Genomic DNA, 15,730 nt, shown 5'->3' on the forward strand with positions numbered 1-15,730 from the left:
ACTTCACCGGGTGGTTCACAGTGAAGCGGGTGCCCTCTGGGAACCAAGGGCCTCAGAAGGAAAATAAGCCAAAGAAAGAAGGAATGGGGCGGGGGCAGCTGCACATCTGGAGACCAGCACTGGAGCCCCTGTGGGAGCGCTAACCAGTCACCAAGGCAATGGTGAATGGGCAGCCACTGCTGCTGACCCCTGCTTTCGGTGACTTCTGGCTTACACAAACCCCAGAGGGTGGATGCCAACACTGTGCCCACTTTACAGATGGGGCAACTGCAGCCCAACAGGACTAAACACCATGCCCCCAGGTGCATTTCCTCCTCCCCCGTCTTCCTCGCCTTCAAGCTGTACATCCACAAAAAGCCACGGCATTTATCCTCATTTGCTGCACCTGCCTTGCAAATATGTGCCAACGACAAGCAGTACTTGAATGAAACACCCGCAAATAACAGCTCGTCTTTTCCCCGAGGAGGCAGACGGCCCAGAAATAAATGAAGCCATCATTCTTTACTGTACGCTGGTGTGGATCTCGACTCGGTTTAGAAGACGAGTTGCTGGATTCGCAATTCTTATTTTATATATTTTTATGCATTTATAGAGCTCATTTCAGCTCAGCCTCAGGCCCTAAAACCCAAAGGAATCTTAGTGATTTAAAACGAGGAGGCATTTTTGATATAGAACCAGTAAGTTGTTCAGAAAATGGGAGAGAGAAATTAAACTGCAGTGCACAGGAGCAGAGAGCCCGTGATCAGGGTAAAGTCTACAAGCAGGTTCTTTTCTTTTCTTTCTTTCTTTTTTTTTTTAAGGGCCGCACCTGCAGCATATGGAGGTTCCCAGGCTAGGGGTCGAATTGGAGCTGTAGCCTCCAGCCTACACCACAGCCACAGCAACGCGGGACCCGAGCTGCGTCTGAGACCTACACCACAGCTCACGCCAATGCCGGATCCTTAACCCACTGAGTGAGGCCAGGGATCGAACCTGCAACCTCATGATTCCTAGCTGGATTCGTTTCCGCTGTGCTACAACAGGAACTCCTACAGGCAGGTTCTTCAGCGTGAAAAAGCACACGTGACTCTCCAGATATGCACAGCAACCGCTGCCTGGTTCGGATCCAGTCTAAAGATGGGTTTTACTTGCCCTGCACGATGGCTGGCAAATATCTGAGTACACACTTAAAAACTGTGCATCTCCACATAGAACCAGAATTTCTGGGTTCTCTTGAGAAGCCCGCTCATACTGCCCCTCCTCCTCCGCGTGGCATCAGCTGGGGGGGGGCTGGCCAGAGCCCCCTTCCTCCAGACAGTCGGTGGATCTCGAACTGCCCGTGTCACTCTCCCTCCCTTTACCCTGTAACCGGCCTGCACACTCAGTCACGTGACGTGCCAGGCCCTGTAGGACTTGGAGTCTGCAGCTCACATTCACATGCCCAGGACCCTCTCGTGTGCTCAAGGCAGACACCAAAGTCCTGGCCGACCCCACCGTGGACCATTTGCTGTCACTCTGCGTGACTCCGTGGAGCCAAGTCCCAAAGGCCAGCTCACTAAAAGACTTTCTCCTTCTGAAACCCTCGGCGCGGCAGGCCGTTTTCAAATAGCTCCGTACTTTTGATACTTCTCTCATCAGGTGATGGAGAACCCCCCGCTTTCTAGAATCGGGGCTCCCCGGACCCTGAAGACGGCGGAAGCGATGGCTCTGCTTCTAGGCCCCGCCTTAAGAAACGGGCTGTTTTCACCATCCGTGACTGGCGCTGGCTCTTAGAACCGAGCTGCCATCGTGTCGGTAGTTTCCCAGGGGGATGGTGACAGAGCCCCCCAGCCCTACCCCCAGAATGTGGCTGTTCGAGTTGGGCAGTGAGAAACAGTGACCTGCAGAAAACACCTGCCTGCAGAGATGAACCACCTACAAAGACGAACCGCCCTCTGTCCTGGGACTCGACCCCCCCCCCTCCCCTGGATTGTGTAACCTCCCCTCCTTCTCTTCATTGTTGCTGCCACGGATTCCCGCCAGAAGTCTTCATAAGCCTGGCATCTGCTAACCTAGCATCTCCTAGCAGCCACTGCTGGCACCATCCTGAGCTCAGCCCGATGTCTTACTAAATCTCTCTTCCTTTACTGACTCGGCCTCGTGCATTCCTCCTCTGCAGACCTAACACACGTGAGGAAGCACAAGCCACCTGCGGAGCATCTAAGCAGGGGATGTGGCCAGCCCCGACCCTCCAGCTGAGTGAGCTGTTTTATTTATTTATTTTTTTTTCGGTGCCCGTAGCATGCAGACGTTCCCAAGCCGGGGACTGAACCCATGCCCCAGCAGGAACCTGAGCCCCAGCAGTGACAACGCCTGATCCTTAACCATGGAGCCACCAGGGAACTCCGTGAGTGAGTTATTTTGAATGTGGTCCTCCATCCCTAACTGAGCCCCCCAGCTGACCCTCTGGAGCAGAAAAAACGTCCCCAGGAAGCCCTGACTGAATTTCAGACTCACCAACAAAACAAATGATTGTCGTTGTCAGCCCACAGGTTTGGGTGGGTGCCTATCAGGGGTTACTCGCCAGAAGCGGCCCCACCTCCTCGTCGAAATACAACAAGTGCGTTCACAGCAGATGGGCAGACTCAGCAAGACCCACCTCCCTAAAAGCGTCCCCGCGTGTCTGGCCTCACCTGGCCGATGTGCCTTTGGCACTGCCATGTTCATCACTCGGCCTCCATCCTGAGGTTTGGGGGGAGAGGCGGTGAACCTGCAGATCCCCGACTCGGAAGGGGTGCTGGAGGTCAGGCTGTCTGTGTACTCGTTGGTCCCTGCCGTCAACTGTTCGGAGGATGTGTCGGATATGAAGCACTCGGTGATGGTGAACTTGGCGTGCCTCAGCTGCTCCTCCATCTTGGCGTGCTCGTAGGCCCTGGCCAGTTCTTCGTACGTGGAGGAGGCACTTTCTGTGGACACCATGCTGCTTCGCGCTCGATCTGGGCCAGAGAGAACACAGGGATCCGCCGTCAGCATCAGGCTGCACCTGCCGCCTGGGGCCTGGGGCGTGCTGGGGCCGTGGCTGCTCCTCCCAGGCCCCTGTGCAGCCCTGCAGGGGGCCTGTGTCTTTGTCTGGGGACTCACTGCCTTTGTTGCTATGAGGCTGGCTTCAGGAGCCTCAGCAAGGTGGCCGCAGGGTTTCACCTGCATCGCTGGAGTCAGGTCCCCAGCCTGCGACATGGCCACAGATCAGTAATCCTGCCCCATAGAGAAATTCTGCTTTTGGAGTTCCCGCTGTGGCGTAACGGGATCAGCGGCATCTTGGAAGTGATAGGACACAGGTTTGATCCCTGGCCCAGCACAGTGGGTTCAGGACCCGCGTTGCTGCACCCATGGCTTAGGTCGAAATTGCAGCTTGGATCTGATCCCTGGCCTGGAAACTCCACATGCCGCAGGGTGGCCAAAAAAGAAAAAAAAAATTCCCGCTTCAAGGCAGCTGGGAATGTGGTGTAAACAGAATTCAGCATCCTCGCTCCCTGCCCTGCCTTGCAAGCCCACCTGGACCACCTCGGAGCCTCTCACTGGCAGGGGTGATCTGAGCTCTGTGCTCAGTTCCTCAGACCTCCGTGTGGCAGGAAGTCAGGATGAAGGTCAGAAATGACGGTGTGACTGCATGGAAACACGCCACGAGGCGGAATGGCTTCCGACCCCTGGGACTCAGCCTTTGTGGCTTTTGGTTTTGTTTTTTGCTTTTTAGGGCTACACCCGCAGCATATGGAGGTTCCCAGGCTAGGGGTCGAATTGGAGCTGCAGCTGCCGGCCTATGCTAGAGCCACAGTCACGCAGGATCCGAGCTGTGTCTGCGACCTACACCACAGCTCATGACAATGCCGGATCCTTAACCCACTGAGCGAGGCCAGGGATCGAACCTGCATCTTCGCAGACATTGTGTCAGCTTGGTTAATGCTAAGCCACAGCAGGAGCTCCTCATGCTCGTGTTTACCAGCCTTTATGGGGACCACAAAACCACCAGGAAGAAAAGTGCCTCTTGGGTAGAGGAGTCCCTGCATTTGAAGCCCTAGAAAGTTCTGAAGTCACCTCTGTGGAACTCTGAGCGTCTTGCGAGAGAAATTACTGCCATAAAAATAAATGTACATGGTGGCACTCCACCTTTGGAAGACTATTTTTGAAGTATATCATCCAGAACAAAAGAAAATGAGTATGAAAATTTCCTACAGCTATTAAGTTTAGATGTAATTTCTTTTCAAAATTTTAGATGGGGGGGGGGTTGTTGGGCGACCCAGCGCTATTCTTAGGCTCCGTCTTCTCTCCAGAGCGAAACCTTGGTGGCAGATGGCAGAGTCAAGACGACTTACCTTATAATCAGCCCCTGTTTCATTGTCAGATGGATCAGCCAGATTCAGGGTGCTGACCCTGCCATGCAACTTCAAGTGCAATGTCTTATTCCTGGCGATGGCAGTGGGTCAGCTGCCCTCAGAGTATAAGCAGAATGACTGCAGTCGTGCGGGAGAACATTTAGAAATGCCTACGGTTCTCTCTTAGAAAGGTCTTTAGGTTGCAGGGCAGGAACTAGAAGGAGAGGGAGCAGCATGCGTGTGTAATGACACCCGTAAAAGAGACGCTTGGGTGGTGCCGTGCAGAATGAGTTGGGCTCTGGACGGCACTGATGCAGTACAGCTGTCCCGGGACCTGTGAGGCAAAAGTCCTAACAGTGCGAAAGTGTCCTTGAGAGGGGACAGGTAAGGCCCCGGAGCCCAGGGTGTCACCCTGCTCGGCCGGGTAGAGGAGAAGGCATGCAGACCCTACCTGTGTCTTGTGAGGGGCTGACGCTGTAACTGTCGCTCTCTTTGTCCATCGACCCCGCGGCCCGGGGCGTGGGCAGCCTCCAGTCCGTGGTGAGGGTGTGAGTTGACACGGTGGGGTGGGGTCTGTTGAGCGTCCATTGGCTGGCGTACCGGTTTCTCGCCGCGGGCCCGGCCTTGGCGTTCCTCCTGGTGGTGGGATCTGGGAAGAGCCCAAACAAGGTCTGCCTTTGTCTCTAGCAGGATGGTTGGCCGTGATCAAGGTGTCCTGACCCAGCCCCAAGACCCACTCAGCAGGGCTCCCTCCTGCAGGAAGCCCTCCCTGACTGCCGCTGTCCAGGGTACTGATTTCCCTTCTGCTACAGTGTGCAACAGTCACGGGATGCTTAAGCCCCTAACGAGCCCTGTGGGGAAGGAACGTGAGAGCTGGACCCGGGAATTACGGACCTGAGTCTTGCTCTTGGTTCTTAAGCTTCACGACCTTACTCCTATCACTTAAGCCTCCGTCTGTAAAAGGAATCACCGCCTTCTGCAAGGGGAGAGAGTTTGGCCAAAGATGTTCTCAGCTGACTTCCTTTCTCTGCTTTTACCTTGAGGTGTTGTTGAACTATTCCCCTCACCACCTCACCCCCCTGCAAAGATATGTCTGTATCCTACCCCCAGGACCTCGCATTGTGACCTCATTTGGAAATAGGGTCACCACAGATGTAATGAGTTCAAATGAGGTTGCAATGGAGTAGGGTGGGCCCTGGGCACAACAGGACTAGTGTCCTTATAAGACGAGGGCGGGGGGGGGTGCCACGGGATGATGGGGGCAGACGGGGTGCCGTGGCTGGGCGAGAGTACAGGTGCCTGCTGGCCACCACCAGAAACCAGGAGGAGGCGAGGAAGGCCCCCCTGCAGGTTTCAGAGGGGCGCGGTCCTATGGACCCCTTGATTTTGGACTTCTAGCTGGCAGAACTATGAGAAAGTAAATTTCTGTTCTAAGCCACCCGGTTTGCGGTACGTTTTCCCAGCAGCTGCAGGAAAGTAAGCAGGTGTTTCTGTAACAACTGCTGTCTTGTGTTTACTCTTGTCCCAAGTATCACCTAGGTTGCAAGCATCTAGAGCAGAGGGAAGAGGGAAGATCCCCTTTTGTCCAATCCCTTCGCCTGTGGCAGCATCTCAACAACGGAACTGCCTGGACCGTGACAAAGATGTAGGTTATTCAAGGTGGAGCACAAAGGGTGACTGCATATCTGGACGTCACAGATTTTTTTCCACCATCCCCCAAATGCAGAGGTTTATGGACAGGCTGGAGCCACATGGGCTGCACTCTGTCTAGATCTGAACCAGAGGCCAGAGGTCAAGGGGGTAGACTGGGCTCTGAGCCCAACTCTTCAGGGGGCTGAGAAAAAAGACATCCCAACAGGACAGAAAGTGGGACACTGGAGTGGGCGAGATTGTCTTTTCTGGAATTCTATGGAAAACGGGAGAGCTGGAATGAGTTTTCTGAGGCTCCAGCCTGAAGGCAACGTAAGGGCCTAGATGGTCCCTTCCCATGGTGGGATTCTCTGTTTTTCCAAGAGGAGTTCTATGCAGTCATGTTGTAAAATGATCTGGTCACGTCTAAACACAGCAGACGGTACTGACTGCTCACTCCGGGTGGAGCAGCTGTAAGAGGAGAGGGCCGAGAGGCCAGCCCTTGGCATCACAACACTGACTGAACGGGGACGAGAGGTGGCTCACGCACCACTCCTGAGCCCACTGTCATCCCAGACCCACTGCCCGTCATCCCAGAGCCCACTGTCCATCATCCCAGACTCCACTGTCATCCCAGACCCCGCTGTCATCCCTGGAGCACAGCCCCGCCACCACCCCCAGATGAATACATGCTGCCCAGGGCCACTTTATGGATGACGCAATGGACCCTCACAGCGAAGGACAGAGCTATGAAGTGACAAAAATGGAGCCCAAGACCCCACCTGTCCTTTCAGAGATGGTCCATTCCCAGGCCACACATGTCCTCACCTGTGACCCCTAAGAGTCCTGGTACAGTGTCTGCCGGACACTAGCCCGTTTATAATTCCATATTGGGTTACCAGAGGCAGACACTTGAAAGTGGTGAAGAGCCTTTCTTTTCATGTGTGTATGTCTGTCTGTATGTATTTATGTATGTCTGTACGTCTGTCTGTCTGTCTGTATGTATGCATTGGCCACACCTGCAGCAGGCGGAAGTTTCCAGGCCAGGGACGGAACCTGCTCCACAACGGTGGCCTGAGGTGCAGCACTGATGATGCTGGATCCTTAACTTGCTAGGCCACCAGGCAACTCTTTTCTTTTTAAATGGAGGATTTTCCTGTTTTGCAAGTTTCTAGTTATCAGGCTTTGACCCTAATCCATCATTCTACACTGCTGGAGAGAAGCATAAAGATGGCAGCCGAATCGATATAGTTTAAGATTTCCTGGGTCATCAAAATGCCCTGTCTTGCTGCATAATTCTTGGGGGCATTGATTTTGAAGACACATTTCATCCGTTACTTGCAAAATTCCGTGGAAGACTTTATGGGAAGACTTATTTTTTGGCCTCGATTAGAATGTAAATGAGTTATGCTGGAGCGCCAAGCTCTCTGGACAGCAAGACCTGAATGATAATTGTGTTTCTTGGCTGCAATGCTCAAAGAGATAGAAAAAATTCTCGCGGGTAGGAGGCTAAATGTCTTCCAGGCACTGTCGACTTGATAAGTGGAGCTTAAATAGTGGAGCTTGTTATTTAAATGCTAATGAATCTTTTCCAGAAAATTACCTGGTCCCTTATGTAAGTTTTGAGGGTTCTTGGGTTTTTTAATTCTTCAGTTTCTTGTAACTACAGCTGTGGATCAGGTTGACTTCCGGTACGGATGCTTGCAGGGGAGGGGCCAGTTAGAGGGTCCCGCTTCGGGGGCACAATTTCCTCAAAATCCCAAACCCTCACCTGCGTTTCCTTCTGTCAAGCTCACCCCCCCAACGGTGGTGCACAGACTTCCGCCCGTGGCCCCCTTTCCCGCTGAGATCACCCTATCTGGAAAGTTCCATGGTCAGGGTGGCGTGTCAGCCTCTATTCAAGTCAGAAATCTTTTCAAGTTGATTTTGTCCATGATCCTTTCCCCCCTAGATGAGGACAGCTTTACCAGTGGCCTGATAATGCTGGGAATATAGGTCATGATGTGACTTTTCCTGAAGTGCAGTTTGCGCTGCTCTGAGCAAGCACCCTACAGGCACAACTGTCTCCGTAGGTAGAATACTCAAGGAATTGACACATTTTTAAAAATAATCAGGTCTCCGGAGCTGTCCTGTACCTGAACTGAACTCTTCTGTAGGACGGTTTCTGAGGTTGCATCTAAAATCAAACTTTCACTTGGATTCTACGCGGTGGCCTCTTCCGGAGCCATTCCGAGTTAATCTGTTCACCAAATAAATGTTGGGGTTTACCATCCTGCGTGCAAAGTATTTTCTTGGGGTCCCCAACATTCTAATAAAAATAACGTTTAGCGAGGAGGCACTGTGCTTGCTGAACAGCCTGCGAATTAGGGGGTAAGGGACAGAAATAACTCTTGGCTTTTCAACATTGGGTCTGAACCTGAATTGAGCTACTGCCTGTCGAAGCAAATTATTTTCATTATCCTGAACTTGGGATTGGAGAGGATTTTGTGGATAATCGGGTTATAAAACATGCCATGTGTCCTGTGATTGTGGTATTTATTAATCGGCTTTGATTCTCTGCGACTGGTGTTCAGATCGTACAGATGCTGAGGCCTGGGCTTGGCGTGAGGAATTTACCAGCTGTCTCACAGACAGGGTGATGCTCGTGGCCTAGACATTCCCATCATCTAATGAACAAATATTTATCAAGGGCATATTAGACACTGGGCTCTCTTCACCCCCATCCGGTACTTTCCTGCAGTCTGTCTACTCCCGTCTTGGGTGTAAACACTTTTTTCTACGTCTCAACAGAAAACATCCAATCCACATTGTAAGCCCTTCTTCTTTAGCACATACTTGCAAAGTCTATTTCATCCCTCAACGTCCTTTCGGAAGCATCACCTTCACTTAGAGGCCACGTGGAAGGGTTTGGGGGGGGGTGTCTGGCGTGAACCTCCCCAAGCTTGATCCAGTGTCCAGCTCGCTGGCTGTGACCTCATCAAAGTGCCTGTCCCCTTCATCTCTGAGCGGGGGTGATGACACGGCCCACTGTCGGCACCGTAGGGAGACGCGGGTGAGCCTGATGGGATCAACCGGCCTGGGGCTTAGCCCATGATTCCTGAGTGATAAGGGACTGACCACATCCTGCCCAAAGGGAAGACGGTGACGGGAAGTTTGATAGGCTGGTCAGGAAGGCTAGAAACACAAGTCAGAGAGTTGGACAGTAAAACAGCTCTTCAAAATCGTAAGAGTTGAGAGTGCTTGGGATGCAGAAAGGCACTAACTGGCAGTAACGGGGAAGGATGGGAGCCATATCCTATGATCCTCCAATCCAGCCCTGCAGGTACCACCGATGCAAGATGAAGCTCCTTTGCACAAATGACTGAGGGATGGGTTGATGGATGACTTCCAGGCAAACACGACAAAACAAACCTGGGTCAGCTCTAACACTGATCACTTCACGTGTCTTCATCCTTTGTACGTTTTGTAAGTAAAAACGTTGGTTTAAGCTTTCCGAAGTAATGATCTCATTGGTGTCTGCAAAGTGTCCCTAAGGGCGACCATGTACATACAAAAAGGGACCCTTCTAACTGGATGACAAGATTCAGAGTCAGCCGAAGAGATGTCTCAGCAAACGCAGAGCAGAGACGGAGAAAACGGACTGCCTAACTCCTAACGAACATACTGCCTATCTTTGCTTTTTTCCATCCCCTTTGCTCTTATTTCAGAGCTTGACAGTCGGTATTAGAACGTGTTTACGGAATGTCTACTGTGTGTTGGACCTGACCTGGGGGCAGGAGCTGCGGACACTGACGCGAGGAGAGTCCCAGCTTCCAAGAGTGTCCTACCCACAGGAGACATGGGGAAGTCAACAGACACAGCCGAGACAGATGCTGCCACGGCTTGAACAAGAGCAACAGCAAATCATCCTCAAAGTAAGAATTCATTGCAACTCTTTGGCAAACTGAAGAAATGCTTAGAAGCATAACTTCTGTGCTACAGTAATGCTAGCAGGCAGGTGACATATTTGAGATGCTCTTCTTAAAGATGAAAAATTTCCTGCAATAACCACCTAGTTCGAACAGAACAAGAATGGATGTCTTTGGTAGGTGAGGGAACAGACTCTACACCAGTTCTCTACACCTAGGCCAGGTCGCAGCAAGAGGAATCAGCTCCAGGGCAGGGAGGGGACACAAGCGTAAAACACCTGGGCTAGGTGACAAGCCCCGAGGTACCAGAAGCACAGAGACTGGGGTTTTCAGAAAGCCCATGGCTTCAGATCCCGCACTAATCTGCTGAGACCACCCCCTCCCCCACTTTCCACTTCCAAACAAAAGATGCCATGCCTTTAGTCCCTCGCAATGGGCTTGGAGAAATATTTAATTTTAAAAAATGATCCCCAAGATCGTTTACTAATGGAGATTGTTCTGCAGATGTAAAAGAAATAACTCTTATTTGATGGGGGTGGAGGTCGGGGGAGACTAGAGGCTGAGACGTGAAGTCGAGTAGAATGGCCCAATAACGAATGGGCAACGCTTGCTTATAAACATTATAATGAAGTTCCCCACAAATGAAGCAGCATCCTTCTAGAAGCTGTAGCTGTTTCCCTGGGGTGTGATCCCCAGGCGAGCCCCCAGGGTGAGCATCCCAACAGCCTTGGAATGGAGCAGAGATGCAGGACAGTGGTCCCTGTGCATCTCTGGCCCATCCTCCCTGCCTTCCCTGTCCCACCCCAGTTCCACTTCGGTCTCCAACAAACCTTAGCGCTTCTCCCTCCCACCCTCCTGCCTGCAGGCCAGTTCCTGCCTGCGGCTCCGCCGTGGTCCAAGACGGCTCCTCCTTGGAGGGTTTCCGCCAGCCTCAGACTGAAGCAGCCCCTCCCACAGCCCCCGTTCCCGCTGACTCACTGCCACATCGTTCTGTCCTGTTTTTTCCCTCCTGCTGATGGACACATGAAAATGCTTAAGTTTCTGGGTTTGTGTTTGACTCCCTCCACTGGGACGCAATGAAGGCCTTTTCCCACTTTACGGTGGAAGGTGTATGTGGAGCCACATGTAAAGTGACACCTTAATGAAATCTTTAGAGTGGGAAGGAAGGAGTTCGTAAGGCGTCCCAACCGCGCTCCCAGCGCCACAGCCACGAGGGAGCCGCTGAGCTGCCTCTTCTGTCAGCCTCCCGCCGGCTCCTCACCTTGCACTGGCTACAGCCTCTGCCTGTGGCTCAGAGGCCTGCCTCTGCTGAGATTCTGGAAGCCGTCACACCAGCCTCCCACTGTTCTGGGCCGACTCTGCGGCTGGAAGCCTCCCGGTGCTTTAGTTCCGTGGCCTCCTCTCTGGTCTGGACTATTGACCCGCCTTTGCACATCTCTCTGCGCCTGAGCGCTGGCAGTAGGTGGACATGCATGTCCCTTTCACCGGCAGGAAGGTGTCTGTGCCATGAGCATGGCAGGCTTGGGGGCTCCTGCACAGCCACCGTGCCAAGGGCAGGGGGCCACGTGACCACATCTAACACCTGGGGGAGGGTTTCTTGATGTGGGAAGGGGGGAGCTCAGACGGCCGGCCCCAGAATCCCCCAGGATGGCGGTTATAAGGCAGCTTTCCAGGCCCTACCCTAGACCAGGGGATCAGAACCCCTGGGGGTGGAGGCCAGGAACGGGCGTTTTCACCGGGCACCTGGGTAATTCTGATGCTCACAAAAGACTGGGAGCCATGAGCTGGCACCGCTGTCCTCTTCTCGCTGCCCCTTTCCTACCCTCCTGCTAAGATGGCCATTATCTTCCGCTCTGACCGGGCTCAAGGTCGATCTAAGTCTCCCAGGGTCTTCCATCTCTTCCCCGGCTTAACAGCCCTAAGTGGCTCAGAAATCCAACCACACAGGGTTCGGTAAGTCGCCAGAAGCAGGCGCAGGTGTGTCCTGGTGGAAAAGCCAGTAGCTGGAGAGAAAGTCCAGCATCTGGGGGCAATTTTCCAGAGCAAGACTCTCTGTGTCTCGCAAAGTGAGGCCTCCCCTCACACCCCGTTTGTGTGCTCGGGATGTACGGATGCCCTCGGAGAGGAGGAGGGAGGTGAGACAGAACGGAGGCATGAAAGACTCCTTTCGAATGTTCTTGAAAACAAGTGTTCCAGTGAGCTTCAGTGACTGCTGGCACTGTTTTTCCTGCCCAGTATGAGGTTACTTAGGAATCAACTGGGTTTTGTGAAGCTCAGTGCTTTTCCCAAATGCCTTACATGGTCGGGCATTCGAAAGAATCGCTTTTAACACTATAATACTTATTTTTCTAATGATAGCTAGCACTCAACTCACAGAATGTAACTTTTTGCTAAGAGAGTGATTAATGATTTAAAAGCTAGACATCAAAGCTTCTAAAACGATACTAATCGGGGCATCAATTTCTCAGTCAATAAAGAGATTTAGGGACAATTTCAATTAGGAAAGAACAAGAATATCTAATTAATAAGCTCTAGATACATATTCGGGGATTTAATTTCATTGCAGTAATTAATCTCCATATAATACGGATCCAAATATGAACAACAAAACCAACTCTAATCCTCAGATTAACTAACCAGAGCTACGTTTTGCTCCGACAGTGATTCGGGAGCAAAGCATAAGCTTGGAGGCCAGATGGATCCCCAGCTGACTCTTGGCTTTACGACATAGTCCGTGCACAACTTTGAGCTACTCCCTGAACTTCTCTGAGATGCAGTTTTCTCATCTGTAAGGAGCGGGGCTCTACCATCTACGGTATGAGTAGGTGCCTTGCGGGTTGTTGCAGAGATAATAGAAATGACATCCTCCTTCTGCTCCGACCCTGGGACAGAGCAGACAGATGCTCACCAAGGTTCACCACCTTTTTCTCCTCCTGTGTTGTCGACACAGGAAAAAAATGGGAACTTAAAATTTCTAACACTTCCCCAGTAAACCAAGACCAGGAGTTACTGGCTTCAACTGGCACAGTTTTAATACCACAGCTAAGATCCAACAATCCAAACTCAGTGTCCCAATCCAAGATGTTAGCATACCTATCTGTTTCTTAAAACGTGAGAAGCCTCCCATTGCACTGGCCAGGCGTGGGAGGTGAAGCGTTTTTAGCTTTGACCACACCCGCGCGGTTGACGTGCCGTCGGACCACTTACTTGTTCCTGGTCGGGCGTCCGAAACATCCACCAAGGGCCCAGTGGCCTGCGACACTGATTGGTAATGGACTGTGTGCGTCACCGTCAGGGACTTTTGTTTCGCTGCTTCTCCGAAGTCCGCATCCGTCAACAGCACCGTGGAGCGATCGTCTACGGGACGGCGTGGAAAGAGGAAGCCGCAGGCAGTTACCCCCGGCTCAGGGACTCCCTGGCTTCTCTCCCACACAACTGCATTACTGTTAAAAGCTACCGTCACAAGAATCGCATCACAAGGAGCAAAACCAACAGATCACTCAAGCACTGGGTGAGGATGCCTCCAGGATGCTAAAGATAGACCACATCCTTAGAGGTTGGCTCTGGAGCAGGAAGGAAAGAGAATGGCCTTGGAGAAGGTCACTCCCCTCTCTCGGGGACTTGGTTTCTTCTCATGAGGCAAACACGGCTTTGTGGATTGGGGAGGTCCACTGGGCGGCCGTCTGGTTAATAGAGGTGCGGAGGCAGGTGTTTGTGAAAAGCTCGCCCGAGACACTGCCAGCCATGGCAGCACCGCCCAGGGATGGGGCTGCACGTCCAATACACTCTGTTGGTGGCACTAAAAGACCTGCCCTGCGGTGGTCCAGGTGGTCTGTCCCTCTACCTCCTCCTCTATCTCCTCTCACGCTGGATGTGGTGGGGGAGGGGAGGAGAAGAGCCAGAGCCTACTGATGCCTTGCTTTTATTTATTTTATGTGTGTGTGTGTGTGTATTTTAGGGCTGCACCTGCAGCATATGGAGGTTCTCAGGCTACGGGTTGAATCAGAGCTGTAGCTGCCCGCCTACACCACAGCCACAGTACCAAGGGATCCAAACCATGTCGGTGACCTACACCACAGCTCACAGCAATGCCGGATCCTTAACGCACTGAGCAAGGCCAGGGATTGAACCTGTATCCTCATGGATGTGGGTCAGGTTCATATCTGCTTCGCCACGATGGGAACGCCCAGAATGCCTTGATTTCAACTGTCCCCAGGCAGGTGGCTTTTCCTCCCACCTCCCCTGATCTTACTGACTCTAGAAGCACCATTCATTGCCTTGTTACCTGATCTCCCAGATCCTATGGGCACAGGCGCTTGAGGGGCAGGGGCAGGAGCGTGAATTCAGAGAGTCTTAGGCGTATGGAGGGGCGGGTGCTGGGGCTGGGTGTCACTACTTGCCTGTCTCAGATTTCCCTCACTTTGTTGTGATTCTTTTCACACTTCCTTAAGAGCTTTCTGACTCCAAGGGAAGCTGTGGTTGGGGCATGTGCATTTGTCATACATCCTCGAGCGGTGTTCCCATGCGTTTATCAGTCAGCGGGGACGCGCTGCAGCAGCCTTGACACAGAGCGGTGATGGCAAAGTCATAAGCAACACAGCTAGGTCTGTGCCCAAAAAAGGCTCTGAACAGAACGAACCTGACAAAATCCAATTACTCAGGCTCTGGCAGGAAAGGAAAATGTCTTGAAGTCAGAAAAAAATTTCTTGGCAGAGAACTGGAGGAAGTGCTGCCAGGAGGTCGGCTGGCAGCCGGTGTGTGGTGCCGCCCAGGTTAGGGCTTTGGCCAGAGCCAGAACTCGGCTCCCCTGCATCCTTGAGAGGGGTGGCCCTTCCACGGCGACAGGTTCCCACGATTGGACCTGGTACCAGGGGCCGCCATGTGCATTCGTTTTCATCCCTGACCGTGTGTTGTGGTTTCTTTCCTGCTGCCCCTGCAAAGACCATGGCAGAGCATATGCAGCACCGGCTTTCTGACTTTCAAGGGCACGTCAGGGGCCTGTGCGTTAGTGAGCTTGACCATTCATTCTGGCTGGAAATGAATGGCACCTTCATATTGGATTCTTACAGGCAGAGCCCCGAGCAGTTAAAAGCATCACGTTTCTACTTCCCCAATAATTGGAAAATGGCATTGTCCAACGGTCAGGTGTGGCTGGGAGGTAAGTGACTCTTGGTGATGGACGGTCCTGCAAAGAACGTGAAGCATCTCTGGCTAAGGGTCGTACTAGGTACAGGCCTGGCGGGAAGAGCTCCCTCTGGTGTTAGACCAGCAGTGATGAGCCACTGCAGGGTGAGGCTCCACTGCCAGCGTCCACCTAGGAATCTTTGTTTATAGAGGTTATTTGTTTAATTAATTTATTTTTGTTTTTGGCCACCCTGAGGCATATAGAGTTTCCGGGTCAGGGAATCAGATCCGAGCCACAGTTGGGAACTACACTGCAGCTGTGGCAGTGCCGGATCCTTTAACCCACTTTGCCGGGCCAGGGATGGAGCCTGTGTCCTGGTGCCACAGAGAGGCCGCAGACCCCACAGCTGGAACTCTGGGATTTTTTTTTTTTTTAATAGCCGTAGGTAGAATTATTAAGTCTAGCGAGGAATATTTAGCAAATGTTCTCACTGTATTTTAAAGGCAAAGGCATTACAACTTGATTTTAGAACTGCTGTTTCAAAGGAAATCTTAAGTTTTAATGCCTGACCCACTGGGTTTCAATAAAAGAGATTCCAGATACAGGACAGAAAAGGTAACTGGGTGCCTTGCCCTGATGGGAACAAGCTAATTAGCTCCGTGTTTCTGGAGGAGTAGTGACCCCTCAGACGATAGGGGAGAACTGAACTGAAGTTGGCTGATCGGGGCCCCTTGGGA

At 52.3% G+C, this 15,730-nt stretch overlaps 1 protein-coding gene across 1 annotated transcript in view; it reads right to left on the reverse strand.

Moving 5' to 3' along the window:
- The window catches only part of DSCAM (DS cell adhesion molecule), a 740,562-nt gene that overhangs the window by 14,382 nt on the left and 710,450 nt on the right, over window positions 1-15,730 (reverse strand). Inside the window, exons 30-32 of the mRNA XM_047796891.1 lie at window positions 13,076-13,225; window positions 4,783-4,980; window positions 2,652-2,954 (exon numbers count right to left, since the gene is read on the reverse strand). Of these exons, the coding sequence (XP_047652847.1) occupies window positions 2,652-2,954; window positions 4,783-4,980; window positions 13,076-13,225 (651 nt within the window). The remainder of the gene's footprint in view (window positions 1-2,651; window positions 2,955-4,782; window positions 4,981-13,075; window positions 13,226-15,730) is intronic.

Source organism: Phacochoerus africanus, chromosome 1, assembly GCF_016906955.1.
Source record: "Phacochoerus africanus isolate WHEZ1 chromosome 1, ROS_Pafr_v1, whole genome shotgun sequence".
Lineage (NCBI taxonomy): Eukaryota > Metazoa > Chordata > Mammalia > Artiodactyla > Suidae > Phacochoerus > Phacochoerus africanus.